Genomic DNA, 23,023 nt, shown 5'->3' on the forward strand with positions numbered 1-23,023 from the left:
CCAGTGCCCCCTAATATGGTACTTTTTCACAGATATGTAACAAGATAGTCCCCTTTCTCATAGACTTTACAGCCAAAATTGATGAGAAAGACAGACAATAGCATAAAGTTATGAGCTGAATAACATGCAGGATATTTTGTTAATTAATTTATTTTGTTCTTCTCCCATTCTCATTTCTTTAAATCAATATCTTGTCATATGATCCAAAACCAGCCACTCTTGCCATAGACCTTAGTCTGACTATAAAAGAACTACACTCCAAAGGGATTAAAGCAAAAATCAACAAAAACAAACACCACTGCCACTTCTGCAATCAGGAGATTTCTCTAACAATTAGTTTTAGTTTCTAAAGTAGCTAGGTGGAGTTGGCCCTTCTGACTTCCCTTCCCTCTCTGTAGACTTTGTGCTGCTTCAGCTACTTCCCTCTGTGGGGAGATAAGGTATGCTGATCAGAGCAAAGAACAGACAGGGCTATCATCATGACATTTCTACTTCATGGTTGGAGTCTCAGGAAAGCTCTAGTTCCAGGAAGAGAAGAAATCATTCCGGTCCAGTGTGGGGTTTCATGGAGATGGCTCTCAATGCCTCTCCAGCACACAAGTCTTCAGCCAGCTTCAGACACTTACCCTGGGATCTGGGTTTAAGTCGTAGGGTTTATGATGCCTCATTTGGCAAGACACCAATGGCAAAACTCCAACTGACTTCAAAGGAGAAAGATCAATCCCATTTAATTTCCCTGGCAGTGCTCTTCCTCTGCTAAGGAAGGTATAGTTTGCTAAATTATGGTTATTTCATTTTTTACTTTTTTTATTTCTAGCCAGGTAGTGAAACCAAGAAGGAGGTACAGACAAAATATGGCTGCAGACAAGAACATAGCTATTACAGCCTTTGGAAGAAATCATGCCTTTAGGGCTGAGCTTCTGGACTACTTTTCTTCACACTGATGTTAGGGCTGTTGCATTGATGGAAGTGTCCATTAATGAATGCAGACCAGACTTTACACACATCTTTTGAGCCCCTACATTGCCATTTCTAACAATTCTCTGCAGAGCCTATAGTTGCTGTCTCCCATAGCAAGCAGAGCCAGAAAGAAGTACTACATGACGATTTTAATCAATAAAAATAGAAAATAAGGGTATGTTAGGTCACCTGTTGTCTGAATCTCTGCTGAAAAGCTTATGGAATTCATAGAACTATGTCAAAGGCAGGAAGAGACTTAGAATTCCTCCATCCTGTACTGCATCTTTAAACCATTAGCACATGCTGCACTCAGTAGTACTACAGGGAATAAGTCAGGAGGAAAAGAAAAAAAACAAACAACTTAGTTGTTTAAAAGGAAATAGTGCCTTTGGGTGCAAGAGCTCTTGTAACAAGAATTATAAGTCAGCTGTAAATCTCATTGTAAAATTCTGCAGTGCTTCTGAAAAGCCAGACAATTTTAGCTATTATACAGCTGTATTAAGTCACTCTAGGGATGGGATATGAGTGAGAAAAAATCAAAGGGGTGGAAAACTTGGCAGGTGTCCCAAATGTGCGTCTGGCTTATTGCCATTCTCTATGCTGGCTCTGCAAACTCTGTTAAGACGTCTAAATATGGAAGCTTGGAAAAACTTCACTTTTGAACACAAATTTTAAGAGTCAAAATCTAACATGAAGGCAATGGGCTGCACATGTCCTCCAGCCAGACTTTTATTTCCATAAGACTCTGAACTACAGTTCTTAAGGAAACAGAACTAAAAAGAATAGTTTGGATACTTGATTCACCAGGCAGAAACTAAGAGGAAAAGGACATCAAAGCTTCTACCCTATAGTTTATTGTAACTCTTAATCTTTTCTTTATCAATATGCTATTGATGTGCTTTTCTTTTTAAGACAAAGACATAACAAATTATGGACTCTGTATCTAGTCTATACATTCTGATCTGGAAAAATGTTACTATGGGTGCATCTACATGTGCTCTTTACTGCAGAGCTGAACAATTAGATCTGCAGTAAAGTGTCATCATCTGTCATTTAGTGTGCCCGTATTAGGGCACAGTAAATTAACTCCATAGGACAGTACTGTCTAGGATGAGATTACGTTGCCTCAACAAAGATTTACACTGCCTCGACAAAAGTGTAGTTGCTGACCGGGACTGGCTGGGGCATGAGGGTGCTACAGTGTGGGGGCTGCCTGCCAGTTAGCCCCTACACTGTAGCACCCTTGTGCCACAACAAGCCCTTCCACTGCCTGATGCCCTGACCTGGAGCCTACAGCTAACCTCCCCACCTACTCTCTGCCTCCCTCCTCCCCAATGAGCCTGTTGTCAGCTCAGGGCTGCTCCACCCTAGCTCTAACTTCTGTGGTCCTGGATGCATGTGTATACACCTGATATAAACATGTACACATTTATTGCTGCATGCCAATTGCACATGTAGGTGAGAGTGTGCATATGCATTTTACCAAAGGTAAATAGGAGCAGCACACAATTTTGTTGCTACGTGTCCCTGGGGACTTCCCCTGCATGTACATTTGGCATGCAACAAGTTACTTTGGGTGGTGTAGGGGAGGCTGGGACTAGCACCTAGGCTGGCCCCAGCTGCCTTACCTGGGGTAGTTGGGGCCTCCCAGGGCTCCAAAAGTGGCAATCCAGGTGCACAGAGCCTGGCCAGAAGCTGGAGCATGGTTCTGGCTGGCCAGGCTCCACTTTCAGGTGGTGCACCCTGCTGCTATGTGTGATGCCCCACTTTTTTCTGCCACAGTTTTTTTTTTTGACGCTAGGATCTCCTGGTGTCAAAAAAAGACACTGAGCTGCAAAATAGCCACGCGGCAAATGTGTGAGTGTGTGGCGCATGTGGTTTGTGGTACTACAGTTGGGTCTTGCACACTTGTCTGGATGCATCCTTCGAGTGAGAAATAATGCTCTGATTTTTAAAAGAAGCTTTATGGTCAAAGTTTGTACCAGATCCTCTCATTTAAAAAAAATAAAATGTTAACTGTCATGTCTTTACAAAGTATAAGCAAACTTTGTGAACACAACCTGGATTTATCACTCAGTGGCAAGCCAAAAATGTCTTTTATTTTGATGCAACTTAGAGTGCAGAGACACAGTAAGCTTACTGTGGATTTTATTCCATATTTTATTAAGTTGGTTGCCTAAAGTAGGCACTATTACAGCACCTAGCCATGGTGTGTGTGTGTGTGTGTGTGCATACGTGCATGTTTGTGTGCATGAAAGGGATGGGGAGCAAATAGCTACTGCAAAGTAAAATTGACAAGGGGAGTCAACATATGATGCATATAAAGGAGTTACTTTTTCTGGAGTAAATTTGCTTCTGACTTTTAGAAGTAACTTTGCACTGGACAAGGATGTCCCTACTGCGTGAATGCTTTGGGAAATGGTGTTAGGTTCTTTAATATATCTAATAATTGTTTATATCTAAATGCAATATGGACTCTTTACATACAAAATACTCCTCTCGTGATTCAATGAAAATACTGTTACTTCTTTTAGAAGCTAAGGCTTTTAAAAGTTTCTTATATTAGCCTGAAATAAGAAGAAAGATATTCTTATTTCATTTCAGCTTCATCTGTTTGGAAAATCCCATCCAGAGCTTAATAAATATATACCCTATACAACATTAATAATACACACACATATATTCCTGTAACAAGACATCAAAATAACTTAATATGAAAAATACAGTTAATGTACCCTTATTTTGAAAAGTAAAATTTTAGTTCAATGCATGAAGGATTTTAGCAGCACAATTCCCACTAGTCAAACAGAGGCTTTACAGATAAAACTCTTCACAGAAATTCTAAAAACATCCTCTTGTATATTCATTTTCTTTCTGTATAAGTGTTATACACAGGGGACTAAAAGCTATTAATCCAACTTTTTCTTATGATAGAATAACAAAGATACTGTGTTTCTAGTTGCTTCCATGATGATAGGTTAAAATCAGGTACATGGATAATTAAAATAGATTTTGGAAGAATTTGAACATAAGATGTTTTGCATGCTATAATCTAAGTACTAATAAAAGACCGGGCTTGTACTTAATGTATAATGACAGTAATAAAGGTAACTAATTTCCTTTACAATAGTACCATACTTATACATCAAGTATATAGCCAGAAACAGGTAGATGGCAAAAATAAGATCAACTGAAAAATCCTAGTGATATACAACAAAAAGAAGGCATGAAAATTAAAGAATATGGACCACCAGCATTAAATGAGCTAGACGAGGTTAAATACAACCAACATAAAAAGTTTCAGACTAAAACTTTGTGAAATTTCCTAAGATTTGTGAAAAATTGTGCTGAAGTTGATTTTGTCAACATTTTGAAATAATGCGATTAGTATCAAAGTACTCAATGTGTGCATCTACACATTCACTTCACTGTAGAATACAGGCAACCCCCACTTAATGCTGTTTCGCTATAACGCTCGTTTTAAATTAATAACTGATTTAACTTAGCGCTCAGTGAGTTTCATTATAACACTTGTGGTCTCCATCTTGGGTCAAATATTTTCAGTTTCACTTAACACTTGTTTTTCTTAATGCTCCCTTTTTCAGGAACCAATTAAGATTGTTAAGCGGGGGTTGCCTGTATATTAATTAGCTCTGCAGTAAAGCATCACCATCTACACATGCTCTGGTATTAAGGTGTAGTGAATCAATTAACTCCACTGTGAGATAGGGACAGTACTATCTTGTAGTGGAGTAATTAACTGAGATTAAATGCACGTATGGAAGGTGACCGTGGGCATAAATTGTTCTTGGTTTGTCCTGCCTGCCATGTAACCACATGGCTCCACACTTTCAGGACTCCTGTGCCGCAGCCAGCCACTTTGCCACCCAACGCTGCCACCCGGAGCCAAGGGATGGCTCTCCAAGCCTGCTGCCACCCTGGGCCTGCTGTGCCCAGGCTCAAATTGCAGCTGTCTTAGGTACACATGTAGATGCTATGCTTGGGAGTGGTGTACTCCAATTCAAACAGTTCTGGAGCTTCTCTCTCTTCACATTAATTACACATGTAGATGCACCCAATAACAATAACTAATATATTTAAAAAGGCAGCAGAACAAGTTTTCTGCCTTTATTCCAAGGCCGTATTCTTTAGTTATTATTTGCATGATTTGACCAACTCCAATAAAAAACCTCTAATTAGAGGGAAAACATGTCTGAGATACTAGGGAAAGATTTTTAAGGCCCCTGATAGATATTCATTTGAAGTTTCAATTGGATCTGGTCTGTGAACCAGACAGTTGTGTCTCCTACCATGGCACATGTGCGTGGCAGAAGGTGCAATAGTGGGATTGGCCCCAGATCATGACCTTGGGCTCCCCCTGTACCAGCAGGTTAGGTGCCTGACAATCAGCTGACTGCCTCCTATCATTACACCTTACAAATTTGTTTGAATATACTTTATCTTTACACATGATCTTAAGTACAAAATTACCTTTAACCGTACTTTTAATTGGCTGGGTTTGGAAGAGTATATCGAGTACTGTATAGTATACTGAGCAGTTCAAACAGATTTAAAGATTGATTGGTAAAGATTAATTTACATTCTTACCACATCTTTTTTCCGCTTCATCTGAACCGTCTGGGCAGTCTGGTACTCCATCACAAAATAAGTCTTTTTTTATGCAGGTCATGGTATCAGCACAAGGTTCATCAGGAGGGAAACAGTTCACTGAAATAAAAATAATGAAACACAAGGAGACAGAAAAATGACATTATAAGCAAGGAAAGAGTTACCTATTGAAGTCGAAAACAAATCTTATTATAAATATTTGTCCATTAGTTCGAGTTGAATGCTCAAATCATAGTATCTGTTTGTTATATTTTTACAGGTTTTAAGTTGGTGGTTTTCAGTGTTTTTATATTCAAGGCACCTCTCATTAGACTCAAAAAACTCCTTGGAAAATACCAGATGTTAGCCTTCATTCATTTTTGATGACAGGAAAATAATAGAGCAATTCTCTGTCTCAAAATTGCTTAGAAAGAACATGACAGGTCAGAATGTTTTTGACATTATGGATTCCTATTTGAAATGTCTGGGATTATCTTGTGACTCGTGTAGGTGTTTGCACACTAAACAGTGCTAAGTTGCATAGAAACTTGTAGCACCCTTAAAAGGATCTCACAGTACCCCAAGTTGCCACAGCACCCTGGCTGAGAATCACTTCTAGAGTTCTAGAAGTTAATCACTTATAACTGTATACACACCAGAAAGATAATGATCAATCCAATTTGAATAAGTTCAGAAAAACAAGCTTTATTAATTTGGAACTAAGAATTATGCCCACAAAAGTATACAAGTGCTTCATATACATGTCAGAACGTATTCCTTGTTGCCAAGAGTGTGCATGCATTTTATATTAGACAATGAAAAACCTGTTTTACTCCATATCAGAGGAGTACCACCATCTCTGGGCTACAGCCATGCCCTCCCTTTCTTGCTGTCCTTCCAGTCCCATAAAATTGCATTCTTTGATGCTCTGATCCTATAGGAAAAGTGAAGAGTGAACCCACAAAGGTTTTGCTATAGGTTTATAGTTAGGCCAGCCTCCCAGTAACTGGGAGAGGTGGGTTTGAACCCTTTCAATCTGAGCACAGCTAGAACCTAGATCTTTCACTTTCTGGGTGAGTACTCCAGCCACTGGGAAGTTAACTGAAAATGTGGGCCTCCCTGCAAGCAGAAGTCAAATAGACACCTAACCTCTGGCAAGCCTGCATCAAAAGATGACAGAGGCACCCTATATCTAGTCCTCAGTTAGGCATCTAAGCTCTGTAGGGAGAGACAGAAGTTTAAATATACTAGAGTGCCTAGTGTTTCCTATTGGCCAGGTCTATCTGTAACTTAGTGGCTCTCAACCTTTTTAGACTCAAGGAATCCCTCATTAGCAGCTCTTACCTTTCACTCATTTTTTGTTGATGAAAAAATGATAGGTCATCGTGATCTAAGCACTCTGGATCACCCTTCAGTGGTGACAAACTCTCCCCATTGACTCTAAAGGAAGGCTAGGACCCTAACCATATGTATTTAGCTCATCTTCCTAAGTAACACCACCTATTTCTTAAGCATTGCAATACCTAAATGGAAGTGCCTACAAGGCTGATCTTCATTTGTCTCAACTCTTATTGGAATCACTTGATCTGCTTTGGGAATAAGACTCTTCATTAACTCTATGGAACTGGATCTATGCTCAGAATAAAAGGCCAGTAGAATATTTCAAAGCTTCAAAGATGAAAGCCTTTTAAAACAATATAAAATATTCTCATCCCTCAGAGCATACCTTATGGGTTATATGGATCAAAATAAAGCATTCTGCAAGAAAAGCCTTTGATTTGAGTCATATGGAAATTCAATTTCTTCACCTTCAATCATTTAATTAAAAATAGTAATTTTTCAGACTAAAGAATTTTCATATTTTGACTTGCCCTATAAAGGAGAAAAACCCATGCGGGACAGGCCTTGGAAATGTTAGAAAACACAGAGAAAAAGCTCTTTTTGTAAAATTTTCTGCTCAGTTTTACAAACTAAGGCTTAGATATCCATCCAGCAGACACCTGTGGGTAGAAACGCATGCTTGTATGAAACCCAGTAGCACAGCTTCCCATAGACATAGATGTCCATCCAGTTGTAGGTTCAGGGCCCAGGAGTCCTGTTCCGTCCCCATTAAGTTTCTATGAGTTTCAATAATGGAATAGGACTAGGCCTGAAGATTGGTAGCTAGAACTCTTGGAGATTCAATCCATTAACTAGTATGTAGATTGGAGGCTATTTCCCCCTATATTTGTCTTGCTTAGTGATACTATTGGCAAGTTTATCTGCCATTTAGCACTCAGATAGTAGTCCATACACATTGTTTGTAATAACAGTTATTTTATGCGAAATGGGAAGGTTGGCTTGGACACTGACAATGCTCTATGGGACTACAGCTTTCTCTTGGTTGGCTACCAGGGATAAGCTCTGCAACCTTACACACAATGTAAAACAAAACACATGAACTGCACCATGGTATTGATGTCTCCCTGCTGACATGTCTAAACATAATTTATTTCAAACACACAGAAGAACACAAACACAAAACTACACCACATACCCACCACATGCATGCACTTATTGTGCAAAAAACGTGGAATAACCATGTTGTGTTCACAAAGAACATTTTCAACTCCATGTGTTTTGTTAACTCAGAAAACTAAACTGCAGTGCCATCTGCTGGGGACAAAAACATTTACACTTTCTATTAATTGTTCTATTTTAAAGGATTCTTTAAATAACAGTGGAGTTTGAATAACTAATAGATAAAATTATATAGTCCCAGACATTTCTGGAAATGTGTCTGCATTTTGCACTCTTTTCACCAATTAATGAATCTGTGAGAGATTTTCAAATAGCAGGTAGGTGCCTAATTTCCACTGAAAACTAGTGGGAGCTAACTGTTACTTGTGCTTTTCAAAATCTCTCATATAGTCCATGATTAGCAAAAATGGATACTGTGTATGCGATGTGATCCTGCAAACTGTGCTTGGGCCTCCCAATTTAATTAAAGAGACTTTGAGAGTTAAGAACGACCCCATAATGTATACAACTAAACAGATACCAAAGTCTTCCATGCAAAATGGAAATCACAGTAACACACAAGCTACTACTAACCTGAAGTTGTTAAGGATTTGCTGGTAGTGAGTTCTGCTGAACCTGCATAAACAAACCAAATGGCTTTAAGGTTAAAATATTTCAGAAGCACAGCCCCCTTTTCACAAAAGCCTTCTGTTTTAGAGACCCTCTTTCCATTAGAGAATTGTTGTTCCTCCCTAGGATCCTGTAGATGCAATTTGTTTCATTGGATGGATTTGAAAAGTGCTGCCATTTCACAAGCCACACAGTTTTTACTGTTTTTAAAATCCAAGCTGTACGTGCCAGGTTATTATATGAGAATGCCAGCTTCACTTTTTAAAGTAAATTTTTGGCAAATGTAGTTGGACAGAAAAGGTTGAAAAAGTTCACTCTAAAAGGTCAAAATCCAGAATAAATACAACTCGCTCCCCTCCTCCCCCCCAAAAAAACAAATGCTGGTTTTAGATCTTATGATTTGTGTAACTTTAGCCAGATAACCAGGTTCTTCTATTAACACACTTATCTTGTTTTCTCACGATCAGCGAGAGTTCTGACCTGAAGTTGTTGGAAGGGCCATTGTAGTGAACACAGGATCTGCTAAAACAAGACAAGTAGACAACCTTAGGTTCAGTCTTCATAACTATATATCTTGCAGAATAGATTTACATGATAGATTAGTAAAGCTCAAAACAGTCTGAAAATTTGAAAACTTGGCTGTGTAGTCAATCACAACACTACCACATTCCTAATAATAGCTTATTTTCTTCCAGTTATTCATGACATTGCAGAGATTCCCAGGGCCCATGAATTAGAGCTGTGCAAAGCTTCAGATCATGATTCAGATTCAGAGATGATTCAGAGCCTGACGAGCCTGACGAAGGGTTTTTGAACCCGAAAGCTTGCTTAATAACTATTCTCCAACCATTTGGGTTGGTCTAATAAAAGATATCAAATTCACCCAAGGAACCTTGTCTGCCTATATCCTTAGACCAACACGGCTACAACCTAAACCCCTGCAATCAATCATGATTCACTCAGAGACCAGCTCAAACACAGTAGCTAGCTAGTAGCTACTAGATAATGAGTTAATGAGTGAGGATTAACACCTACAAAACCACAGACTAAGGAGAAGAAATAAATCAATACAGACAATCAACTGCTCCAAGACAGAGACAGTCAGTTGCACAAGCACCCATGTCATGAGTTTTGCCTATCAGCAGCTAGAGGTGCAGGGCCCCAGAACCCAGAAGCCCCGCACCTACCTCCTTGACAGTTGGCAGGCTTTGTGGCCACAAAAGGGGCGAGCAGGCCTGCAGCTTTCACCCTACTGCGCCTTAACACACACAAGGTCATCTATGTCATAAGTTTTACCTGTCAGCAGCTTGAGGTATATTTTCCCCCAAACTCCTGCACCTATCTCCTTGAAACTTGGCAGGCTTCATGCTCTCAGCAGAGGCTACCATCATCCAAATTGGATAAAAAACAACAAAGTTATAGATATTTCATTGATTCCACATTTTACCCTATGGCCAAATCTCTGAACTGGAGCCGATTCAGCTGAATCGAAGCAGAAAACTGATTTGGAGTTCTGAATTGAATCACTGGCATCCAAACCCGAATCAAATAGTTCCCTATTTGCACAGGCCTACCATAAATCATCTTCTTCCTCTCCTTACTGCCAGGTTATTGTACATGTGCACTATTGCCATGTATCATGAATTGCTGCCAATGAGTCCTTAAGTATGTACATGAGATAACAGTAATCTCCAGCTAGGAAACAGCAACTGTTATGATGTAGATTCTCCTTTAGCTCTAGAGAGAGAGAGACTTGATCTTTAAAGAAAGACAGCCCTGAGTTCTCAATCAAGTGTATACCATCTATTATAATTTCTACATCATATGTAGCAGTCAGTCATTCAAAAGGACAATCTTCGCTGCCTGCAATCTCCTGCAGAGTCAGGCTACTCTGATGACTCTAGACCACAAACATTTATTTCAGTCTCTGTATCTGACCCTCCCAGCTCATCACTGAATTTCTCTGATTCAACAGTTATGCCAGTATCCCTATGTTAAAGTAAATCTAAGTGTCCCTAACTCCATCAAGTTTCTACTGGAGATAGAATTCAGCAAAGCTAAATTCAGCAAAGCTATTAAGTTAATCAGTTCTCAAAATAAAAAGGCCTCTGTCTTAAAAACAAAAACAAAACAAGAACTGTAACCTCAATTTTCCAAAAGGTTAATTTGGGTTCAGCAGACTAACAAATATTTAAATTCATTACTACTTTTAGCAAATTGTTTTATCTCTAGTTTCACTAGAACCCAAAGACTTCCTTATGAAACACAAATTTTCCTCAAACAAGCTAGGATATCACGTGAAGATGAAGTTATAAACTGGAACCTATGCTGTTTTATATCTGGTGAATAAAAACAACTCCTTTCCTAGGTATCATAACTTATTGAGTACACAAACAATTTCTGTTTTATGAGACTGACCTGATGAGGTTGGAGAGTAGCTTGGAGTGAAATTTTCAGCAGTTGCTGCAACAAAGCAAGTATAGCATAAATTTATTATTCTAGAAACAGTTTTGCATTTTGAAATTCTTCATTCAATAGGGGAACACTTCAAACAGTTGAGATTTCTTTATTTGAATGACCTGTGGAACCATTAGTAATTTCCTACTTTTCTTTTGGTGTCTGTCCTGCACTTCTGCAAGATTGTCTTCTCCATCAGTTTACGCAGGAATCCAGCTTCATATCATCCCTTTTCTCCCCTCTCTCTCTTCACATAAGCATCTCAATCCTTCTTTATTATCCCCTCCTTGGGACTTTATACAGAAAGCTTCTTTATCTAGGGATAATCCATACCTACAACAAACTAGCCATATAACTATCTCAGATGATATTATTCAGATCACAGGTCTTTTTGTTGCACCTGTATCATATAAAACAATATTTAAATCAATGAATGAGTTGAAATTAATACAGGTTCTGACAATAATTTGTAGAAAAAGGAGTTGCTTTCCATTTCTCTGGAAACTGTGATCATGTAGGCACTAGTTTACTTATTTACAAAATGGAAAGTAGCCATTTCTTTGCAGATTGTGTTATTTTGAAATAAAAGGCTATGAAGGCTCGTGGTTACTATTAATTGAATGTTCAGTTCCAGATACTGATTTTTTTCTCCAAAACTTTTTGAAATACACAGCTGAGAACCTTTTAACTAGCAGATTTTTTTTAATGGCTCCCAGAAAGAAAAGTCTGACTACTCCAAAGTTCACAATTTGAGATAGTAACCTTTTAAAAAGCCCACCATAATCTTCTTCTACAGCATTTCTGGGATGTAATGAGCAATCAGTTCCCACAGCGATATGCAGTTAGCTATTTAGAAGAACAACTTATGGATGGTGAAAGTAGTCAAGAGAAATAAAGATGTCAAGACTCTGAATTTAGCCTTTGAATAGCTAAAGTACTTAACAAGAAATGTGCCATTAGAATAAAGTAAGAAACATTACGCACCAGATGTCCCACTCCTCTTACAATCAGTAGCTACTTAATACTATCTCCAGTAGGTCTTAAAATGTCAGCTAATCAGCTCCCATTTCAAGGGATTCAAATCACATTTTATCCTCTTCCTCAGCGAGGGCCTGTTCTGAAGATCATTGAAATCAAAGGAAAGATTTTCTTTGGATCAGGCCCTGATCTGTTTCTCTTTGCTCACATCCATTGTCACCTTGATATTTTTATGGAACTTAAACTAACATCATCTGTTTCATTGCCTAGTCACCAGAGACTCTCCTCTCTGTTTAAATCCATTTCCAGGATCAGAGAAGACCTAAACCCTGTTTCCTTTCCCATTAGCTGATAACCCACTTTAAAGCTGCCCTTCTTCCCTACATCTGCCCCCACAAATGAAATAAAGCACTTTGGTTACTCTAAACAAGAGCCTATCAGTATCCTTGGGTAGGTTGTTCCATAAATACCTAGGAAGTCACTTTGTTAGGACTCAATCATATCACCAATAAGGGCACTGAATGATAAAATGGTGACTACTGTGAAAAACATAAATTAACTGGATGGCATTTCATTACTATTTATAGGTTGTGATGTAGGAGCTAGTTACACAGGAGTAGATCTGTAGTCCTGCAGTGATCCCATGGCTAACTGGAGATCAAAGTTTGTAATCATATAACTCTGCTTTTCCAGATTTTAAAGATAGCAATTGTTTTTGAGCAATACCTGTGATTGTTATGCTCTTCACATCAATGTTAACTGTATGCAAAAAGCTGGCTTTCTTTGCTTCAACACCTGAAACCATTTCATTAATTATTTTCTCATTAGACACCCACTGTGTGAAGGCAAGGGTGAATATCACAATAACACTGCCATTTCTGCCAAATACAAGAAATAATGAACAAAAGACATTTGTTACCAAATATACCAAGCAAATAAAATATTGGACATATCACCTAGAAAGAATCTCATTCTAATAGGTTCCAGTTTTAAATACAAACCATTGTGATATAATGGATGGCCAATTTGAAACACCTTAAAAGGCCTGATTTTCATGAGTTACTGAACAAGGCAGGAACTCAATTCTTCTTTTACCCACATAAGTACAAAGTCACTCTATTGATATTATAGGCACCCATGGAGTCCCTCTGGTGTGAAAGAGAGGAAAAGCAGCAGGACCTTGCATTTCTGTACCAAGTTGAACTGGATTTGGGTCTGGTGTTTTGAACATTACAATAAGAGATATCATCGACATGCCCATATTGTAAAAGCCATTATATATTATTATAAAGTACACATTTTTAGGATCCAAAGCTTAATCACACCACAGGTGGACTCCACGATCACTCAGATTTTGTTTGATTTCTTGGATGCCAACCAGGAAACAGTAAACTTCCATTAAGAGCAAAAACTCCATCAGCCTCCATGGGTCAAGGATTTGATCTTAAACACTACCCATCCCTCACCTGTTAAAGGATTCTATATTTGTAGAAAGATTTTGATTAAATTAATATGTCAATACATTGTTTTGCTTACTGAAGACAGGAAGATTTTCTCCCTCTGCTGAAAAAATAGCAGTGACCATCTTTGTTTCAAAGCATTTATGGCAGCAGGTTGCCACAGATTCAACAACACACTTCAATAGGCAGTGATTAATCCTATCACTGCATTAAGAACAGTTTGCAATGTATTGAAAAAAAACCTCTTTTCATTAATTTCTTAAATGTTCTGATAACCTCTAGGCTGTGCTGAGCAAACAAAAGCTATTATTGCTATCTTTGTGACTTAGCTGAGTTCCAAGGGTGAAATAATAACCAGATTGCCCAAAAGGGTAAACACTTTTTAATGAAAAGAGTCAAGCAGAAAATGATTTCTGAGCCAAATTAGTATTTTTTAAGTATTTTCAGAATGGAAAGAAAAAGAGAGAGCCTTTACAAAACACTGGGAGCGTGATCCAAAGTCTGCTGAGGTTAGCAGAAATATTTCCTGGTCTGGGAGCACTGCAGTGTCCGAATATTCAACAGAACTTCACAAAAACCATATATATATCTGTTCTGCAACATACTCCTCCCCATTTTCTTTCCTCCAGTTTTTCACTGCAATACTGAATTTTTCTGGACATAATTAGTAGATAACCTCATCTCTTTGGACAAGGGAAGCAGCATCAATATGTTCTGAAAGGTGCTATCAGAAAAAAATACAATTACACTGCTTTTCACTGAGTGAAGATAAAGGGGAGAGAACTGAAGAGTTCCCAAGGACTTCCTGATACATAGAAACCTTGATATTACTGCTCTAGTGAGGACTTTTAACTAAAAATATTAATTATGTTATACTCACTTGAACTGCAAAACTTCAGAACTCTTAAATTCATTTTTCAACTGACTTGCTTGAAAGACTTCATTTATCTATAGAAAAAAAAATCTCTGAGAAAGTACATTACTGAGGAATATCCAAATGCACATGGCAATTACAGTTTTAACAGTGCACAATTTTTCCTTCTCAAAATTTTTCTTCACAACTTGATCAATTTACAGATTTAAATATTTTGAATTCTGCCTGCCTGGGCTGAGAAACAGAAATATCAGTTACAAAGAGGAAGGCAAAAAGGCACCAACCACAGATTACTTTAGGAAATTAATGCATTTAAGATCATTCTATCTATTATGCTCTCCTGAATTAACCATAGACTTTTTACATGATTCTTAAAATCCACAAACAAGGGAACTCTGACAGACCTATTATATCCAACCACGGGACCCTAACTGAAGAAATATCAGGTTTCATCAAATCAATCCTAAAACCTTTTGTCACCCAAAGAGCAAGTTTTGTCCAAGACACAGACTTTCTACAAAAATTTACAAACATCAACCACCTTCCCAGCAACACCCTCCTAGCCACCATGAATGTTACTAGCTTATATACCAACATCCCACACCAGGACGGCATCCAAGCCTGCCTTACATATCTACAAGAACAAGATTACAACTCAGAGGACAGACCTAAAGATATTACTGACCTTATACACTTCATCTTCACACACAAATTCACTTTTAATAACAAACACTTCCTCCAGACCATGGGCACAGATACGGGCACCAAAATGGCCCTAAAGTATGCCAACCTTTTTCCGAGTCACCTGGAAGACGATTTCTTCAAGGACTGCACCATCAAACCCTTGCTATACTTATCAATGACATCTTTATAATTTGGAACAAAAACCTGCAATCACCGATTAATTTCGATCAGAAATTCAATAATCACCCCTCCATCTCTTGAATACTCCAGCACCAACATTTCCTTTTTAGACACTACAATCAGTATCCAGAATGGTAAAAAGCAAACCACTATATACAAGAAACCCACAGACCAACATACATATCCGCACAGAACCAGCAATCACCCTAAACACACCTAGCAAGTTGTACTATACAGCCAAGCTCTCCAGTACCACCAAATTTGCACTGAGGAGAACACCCATGATTGTCCCTTACACATCTCAAAAGGGCTTTCACTCAACCAGGACACTCCTCCAGAGAGACACTGAAGTTATGAAAGAGCCACCTTGATTCCACATGAAAAATTGCTGCAGTACAGGAAGAAAATCCCCATGAATCGCGCACCTCTAATTATGATATTCCATCCTTCCTTGGAGCCTATACAGAAAATCCTCAAACAACTGCAACCCATACTAAATGAAGACCCAATTCTTAAAAAGATCTTCCCAGAACCACCTATCCTAGCCTTTAAACAAGACAGCCTCATGAACCTCATTACCAGAAGAAAGCTTTCTATGGTCCAAAGCATACCAAATGTATCCAGACTGCCATGAAAAGAAATGCAAAACCTGTCAACATATCTCCCCCATCCCCACAATAACTACAACCCATAACAGAACCATCAATGCTCCTGAATCTTACACCTGCACCTCAAGTGAACCAAATGCCCAGATGGAAAACGCGTAAGAGAGACCAAACAACAACTGCATACCAGAATGAACACGCACTGAAAATCTATCGAAGACAAGAATACCCAATTACTTTGGGGCCACATTTCTCACAGGACAACCACTCTTTCTCCAACCTCTCAGTTCTAATCCTCAAAGGGAATTTACAAAACACCATTTGCAGATGAGCCTACGAATGTCACTTCATCAGCCTACTGGACATAAAAAAGCATGGACTAAATATAGACATTGGATTTATGGCACATTACAACCTGCTTAATATCTGATACCCCAGGTAATCTCTGTACTATTTACCATCTTATATTTATCACTAGGTCTACATTCCCCTTTCCCCTCCTGCTTCCCCTGTTTCTCACCCACTGACAGCATCAATTTGCATTTTCACCAACTGGCATCCTTGCATACTGGCCTCTGGCTTGTATTCTATTCTATCCCATCCCGGAAGAGCACAGAACAACTGCAGACTTCCTCAGCCTGAAGAAGGGTGTTTGTATTTGAAAACTTTCAAATAAAAATTTTTCCAACTATTTTAGCTGGTCTGGTAAAAAATGTCAGATTTATCCAAAGAACCTTGTCTACCATAGTCTGATAGGCTCTTACCATTTGTTGAATATCGAAGGCAAGGACCTTGAAGACAGGTGATGATCTTTGTTGTAAACTAGTGCTGAATGATGTTCCCTCCTTTATTGTAAATGACCCCATGGCTGTGTGACTATTTCCACCTGCTTCATTTTGATTATTTTAAAAAGACAAAACAGCCAAATACAAAAGAAAACATTAAAAGTGTGGAACTATGTAGAAATGCAAGTGAGAGTATATTGTTGATTCTCTTTCAATTTTTTTAATTTAAAGGTATTTTTGTATTACATTGATTTTGTTTAAATCATAAATATTTTTCAGTTGCCAAAAGGACAGTATAAACATAGCATAAATCTTGTTTACATATATGCTTTTATATTCTTTTTCCCTTGCTTATTGCTCAAATGAATTTTAACTAAATAATTTAAGGAAAAAAAGAAAACCCTAACCAGTACTGTTAAAACCCAATGCCATTATGTTGTAATAAAGTAAGTTATTGTCTATACAAAGTGAAATTCTGCACCATACTGAGGGTACATACAGAAATCCAGGGAGGTTAGATTGCGTTACAAATGGCCACCTGATATAATTCAGTTAACCTAGGTGTGGACGTTACACTTAAATCCCTAGTTAGGTGAATCTAAGTGTAAACTGTACAGAAGTTCAGGACAATTAGATCCATCTAAAAAAGGCCAACTGGATTTAAGTTAACTGAACCTCTGAGGTAGTCTAACTTAGATTGGGTCCAGTGAGACTGATCTAATTGAACTTCTGTACAATTGCCACTGGGGAATTTTCCCTGCCCCTCATCCCCCCAGCCACCCCGAGACAGACAACCCCCCTCCACAGACCAGTCACCCCACTGTATCCTGAGTCCACCAACCCCCACATGTCACAAGCCAGCATTTGCCACTAGTGGAAGCCAAACAAGTCAGTTGGGGTGGGGGGAGGGGTGGGCAGGATAGCAAGGGCTGGTTCACCGGTGGGGTAAAAATAGCCTCTGTTCTCTGGGGCTGGAGGAGAAACCCCTCTATCCCAAGCCTTCCACAGACCCTGCAAGCCCCCCGATACTGCCAAACCCTTCCAGACCCCACCAACTTCCCATGAACCCCACTTCTCCCCCAATCCACCTGATCACTCTGCTGCCACTGCCTGCCACTGTGGACCTCACTAACCTCCCCATTCCCTGCCAGGGACCCCACCTGTCCCCCGGATCCCTTCCCCTGGACCCTACTTGCTGCCCTGATCCCTCAAAAGCCCCCTCCCACTAGCCTCGCTATCCCAATTTGCCTTAGATTGGGTGGCCATTTTTAACTTGATATAACCTCTCCCTAACCCCCCTGAATGGCTGTACATACCCTGAGGCCCAGTTCAAGAAACAGGCACCTTTGAAATCCCAAGCAAGTCTTAAAATCAGACTTACTTGAGACTAAATGGGGATATAGTGGCCACATCTACATAAGATTGCACAGTCATTATTGTGCAGTCACTTAATACTTGTATAAACAAGTACTAAATGACTGCACAGTAACTGGAATTACTAGGAAGTAGCATCACCAAACGGTTCCTTCATGATGCTGACTGTGCAGTAGCTTATTACTACTGCACAGTAGTGTCACATCATGCTTCCTGCCATGTGATGCTACTACAAAGTAGTAACAAGCTACTGCGCAGTCAGACTCTTGTGTAGATGTGGACAGTCACTTTGTTATAATATCATGCTGCTATTCTTCTCCAAAAGAATAAATTTTACCTCTTTGTATTTTGACTGTGGATAGAGAAATGGGATTTAAACATCCTTTTACATAAAATACAATAATTTCTCCTTTGAATATTAATATTCCACTACATGATATTTACTGCAAGATTGGCCTTTGTGTTGTCAGCCTTTTGTTATCTGTTTTGGTCAATGAAGGCACTGGTAATTTTAAATTCACACTAATTTTTTTTTAATTTTTTTTTTTTTTTTTAGCTGAACCCTGTGCATGGTCCATCTTTTGTTATTCCCTGTTGAAATGCACCTTTGCATGTTGGAAATGACATTAATATCCAACACAGTACTTTTGTCACAGCTGAAAAGCTTGATCCTGCTTGTATTTAAGGCAAAAGGTATATTGCCATTGATGTAAATGGAAGTAATAGTCTGAGGGCCAGCTCAGCTTGAGTATGTCAATATAGCACCGGTGGCTTCGCTGGCGCCATTCTCATTAATACCAACTTTAGATTTTCCTGCAGTAAAAACATTCCATAAAAAAAAAAAAAAAAGATTTATTTTCTAATTCTTTCACCTATCCACTTTCCTCATCATATTTCCCCCTCTATTCTATTTAACAGCGAGAATATACCATTTTATATTGTGCTGAAAATCCTGGTTTGAAGTTCTGGGCCATTCTTCTATACTGTGACTAGAACCAATCAAAAAATGAAATATGTCCAGTGGAAAAAATTAGGTTTGTTTCAGCTCTAAATTAAGATAAAAAGCTGAAATTATGACTTTTCTTGGAACAGAAAATCCACAGAATTTAGATAAATAAATATAAATTTGTTTCACTTTGACATCATTAAAAAAAATCAACTTTATCAAAGCAACTGCTTATCAACAAAGTATAAATGTCACACAAAATGTAATGTAATAACAAATATAACATGCTTACTATAAACACTAAATGAAATGTTTCAACAACAAGAAAAAACTATTTGTTTTTTCACTTTCCCAGTAAAAATCTAATTTAAAAAAAGGCAACGTGATTCAATGTGGTACAATCCAAAACTATTCCACTGAAAATTTTTTACAAGAACTATGTTTTTTTTTTAATCTGGCTTGATTACCAAAGGCTTTAATATATATGAATACCTACTACTAAGAGCATACTATATAAAGAATATAACCTGAGGGTAACCATGATAGAACAAATATCAAAATATTATTTAGGCAACTAGATTGAATACGAAATTGCTCAGTACTGTACAGGATTCAGGCAAAAAAAGTACAATTTTAAAAAAAATAGAGTCTCCTTTGTTTGGAAAATAAGCAAACCCCCAAAATGCAGCAGAGCTTTTAAATGTTCATTGTAACATACATGTCCAAATATCATAGAGTTTATAATTTAAATTAAATGGATCTTCTAAGTCTCCTGAAGTCAATTAGAGTATGTTGGTTGGCTTAATCAAGCTTTCTATCATGTTTCAAGTCCTTCTTACATTTTTCTTTCTCTCAAACCTACTAATTTTCAGAGGAGAAGAGTAATTAATCTTTTTCTGTTTTGTTTTGTTTGGGTTTTTTATATAGTAACAATTTTAAAGGCAGAGCACGAAATGTGGAAAATAATTACAGTGGCTGCAACAGTCTGAGACAGTTGGCTTTGAAACCCTGTAAAGGTTAAATCTTGATTACTTACCTTGTTGAAACTCCATGATTAGTAACCACGAAAGTGTAATTAATCCAGCACAAACACACACAAAAACTGCAAGCAGAACAGCAAACAAGATTTCATAGTTGCTGAGAGGAATGCTTTTCTTAGCTAATGATTTTCTCAGATTCATTTTTTTTGTGGAAGTTTATATCAATTAAGACTGGCCACAAAGATGCATGCTCATGAGAAGGACAGTAATCCACACAAACAGATATTTATAGGATAGGTTTGCAAATTAACTACATTATTTATCTTTATTTATGCTTAGTCACTATGCTCTATTTTATATCACTCCTAAACCATCATAAAGATTAAAAAACAACTTCCTCTTAAAAGAGATAACATTTAAGTTTCGGTATATATTGTTATATTTTAATCTTTTCTCTGGTTAATTGTTGTTAGGGTAAATGTATATAAGTACACAAAACTGGAAAGCATCTCCTAGATCATTGAGAGGTACCCACTGAGCATTAATAATCAAAGCTGTTTACAAGAAGAAGTTTCAGTAGAAACCCAACCAAGATTTATATATTTAGTTTCTCATATTCTCCAGAGCAGGTCATATAAACTGTTTGCTTTGGAAGTTTATAGAAACTTCTGTTATATTTATCATATGAATTTAATTACTCAAACTCAAGGAAGGCTCATGGAGTGGGAGAAAAATATCTACTTTTTTGGGTGGAGTTTTGCAACTCTTTTAATCTACATTCTAAATTGTATTAACTCTACACAGTCCAATATTCCAAAGATCAGTTAAAGACTTTTTCCTTTTGGGAACCAATGTCCAAGCACTGAAACAATACAAGCTCCTGGTTTAATGCTTTCCTTTTGGAGGGCTTATCAGGGTCTCATTCTGACCTGCTTCCAGCCTACAATCTAACCTTTCTAGGTTATTTGTCTCCATACTCTTACAGTCTCCATGGCTGCTTGTACACGTGATGGGAGTTTAGTTCCCCTAAATTGAAATGGTCAGTTTTCAATTGTGACGATTAAAAAGCCACTGTTTCAATTTAGGGACTTCCATCACTGTTAGGGTGAGGGGCCCAGTCCTTTTTGCTTTCTTTTTTTTCTTAGTGCAGCTTGCCCGTGGATGGGAGGTGAGCTGCAAATGGGCCCTGAGCTGTGGGGAGCCCCAGGCCTTCCCTCTGAGATGGGGCAGCACCCGGTCCACTAGCAGTCTTCCTGGACAGCCCCAGGGGAGCAGTGTTGCTGTGCAGGGAAGGACTGGGTCCCCCCCCCAGAGCTCAGGGCACACTGGCAGCTCACCCCCCGGCTGCAAGCAGGCTCTGCCAAAAAGAAAAAAAAGCATCATGTCCCTTGCTGCTATTTTTTTTCCTGATTGGGCTTCCAGCAGCCCATGCATGGTCCTCACTGCCTTCCAACAGCCTGGGACTGCCCAACTGGGAATGGGCTGGCTTGTCCCTGGGGCAGTGCAGGAAGGCAGCAGGAGAGTAGATGGGCGTGCTGGAGGCAGGAGAAGGTGGCAAGGATTGTGCACAGAGCCCACCAAGCCTGAGTTTCCCTGAGCACCCCCAGGCTTCCAGTGCCCTGTACATTGTCCTTCCCATCTTCTCTGACCGCCAACATACCAAGCTGCCCTCTTGCCACTTCCCCGTGCTGCCCCAGGGGCAAGCTGGGTGTTCTGGTAGCCAGAGAAGGTGGCGGGGATGGTGCATCCATCAGGTATGGATGTATTGTTACAATTTGTAAGGTAGCAAACTAAAAGACATCGGGATGTGTTTTAGTTTGCTGCATAACAAAGTAATTTAGATTGCAATATGCCGCTGCACATGTACAGTGTGACGCAATTAAACTGCTATAAAAGGGCAATTAAACCACTTAAAGGGGCAATTTAATCACATGTACAAGCACCCCCTACTCCCAGTTTTCACTAAAGCAGCCTTTTACAAGCAATAGTACAGCATTCTTGGAACTACACCCCCCCACCCTCTTTTTCCTACTGCAGTGAGTAGGACTGATTAATATGGGACCCATGCCCCTCTCACTTTTTAACTCATGCTAAATTTCTAATTTACTAGTTCTAATTCACTGAGGTAGTCACGCTCTGCAGGTTTTTTTTCCAAGGATTTGGAGATTTTGTCACGGTCTCAAAATGATGTAGGGATTTGGATACCCAATACTTTGTATCAGAAGCAAAGTATTAGAATACCTTAAACTCTAACAAAGATAAGCCTTTATTTGGTATGATGTGATATATGAGGCTCACATTAGAAAATGTTCTTTTTAATCAAATAATAAGTTTGAGTGAATTTTGAGCTATGGCTTCTGCATTTGGCTCTATACAATTTCCTTCTTCTTCCTTCCTAAAACATTGCCATTGTGACCAATTACAAAGAATTAATAATATCAGATGGAGACTTCTTGCATCCAAAATCCTGAGTATATGCTTACACAGTGAACTCACAGACTAATTAAGTGAGAAACAGTAGAGCTGCAGTCATCTAAGGTTCAGCTCCATTAAAAGTTTAGGACAAATGGCATAAATGTTTTTGTATTCCTAGGTTTATTCAAATTTGGCCTAGGACAATCTTTGTAAGGTCTCCAATTTTGGTCATGATTACTCCAATGAAGCACATTTTTAAGCAAATATTAAATTTTCTATTCTGATAACATGAGGATTTTGGTAGTAAATAATAGGCAACCCCCAAAAGCTAAGTTAGTAACAAATTTAATGCAAGCTTTTTTTAACTATTGCTTGTAATGTTGAGAGAGGTAGTTAGCCATGTTAGTCTAAAGTCAGTCAGAGGGTAGGGTAGATATGCACCTTTATAAACTAATTAAATAAGATCTATATAGAGAGCACATGCTTATGTGAGCCAAAGTTCACTTCATTAGATACTGTAAAAAGAATATGCAAAAAGCAGAGCATAGGAAGGAGAGAGAAAGCTTTGTAAATATACAATGTTGATAT

The 23,023-nt window shown here is 38.5% G+C and overlaps 1 protein-coding gene across 1 annotated transcript in view; it reads right to left on the reverse strand.

Annotated features, from left to right (window-relative positions):
• Window positions 1-16,846, reverse strand: part of TMPRSS15 (transmembrane serine protease 15) — a 102,133-nt gene extending 85,287 nt beyond the window's left edge. The window contains exons 1-7 of the mRNA XM_019476106.2: window positions 16,700-16,846; window positions 14,473-14,540; window positions 12,859-13,010; window positions 11,116-11,160; window positions 9,178-9,219; window positions 8,662-8,703; window positions 5,569-5,688 (exon numbers count right to left, since the gene is read on the reverse strand). Coding sequence (XP_019331651.1) covers window positions 5,569-5,688; window positions 8,662-8,703; window positions 9,178-9,219; window positions 11,116-11,160; window positions 12,859-13,010; window positions 14,473-14,540; window positions 16,700-16,801 — 571 coding nt within the window. The 5' untranslated portion in view covers window positions 16,802-16,846. The remainder of the gene's footprint in view (window positions 1-5,568; window positions 5,689-8,661; window positions 8,704-9,177; window positions 9,220-11,115; window positions 11,161-12,858; window positions 13,011-14,472; window positions 14,541-16,699) is intronic.
• Window positions 16,847-23,023: the final 6,177 nt, after the last annotated feature.

This window comes from Alligator mississippiensis, chromosome 1 (genome assembly GCF_030867095.1).
Source record: "Alligator mississippiensis isolate rAllMis1 chromosome 1, rAllMis1, whole genome shotgun sequence".
Taxonomy (NCBI): Eukaryota; Metazoa; Chordata; order Crocodylia; family Alligatoridae; genus Alligator; species Alligator mississippiensis.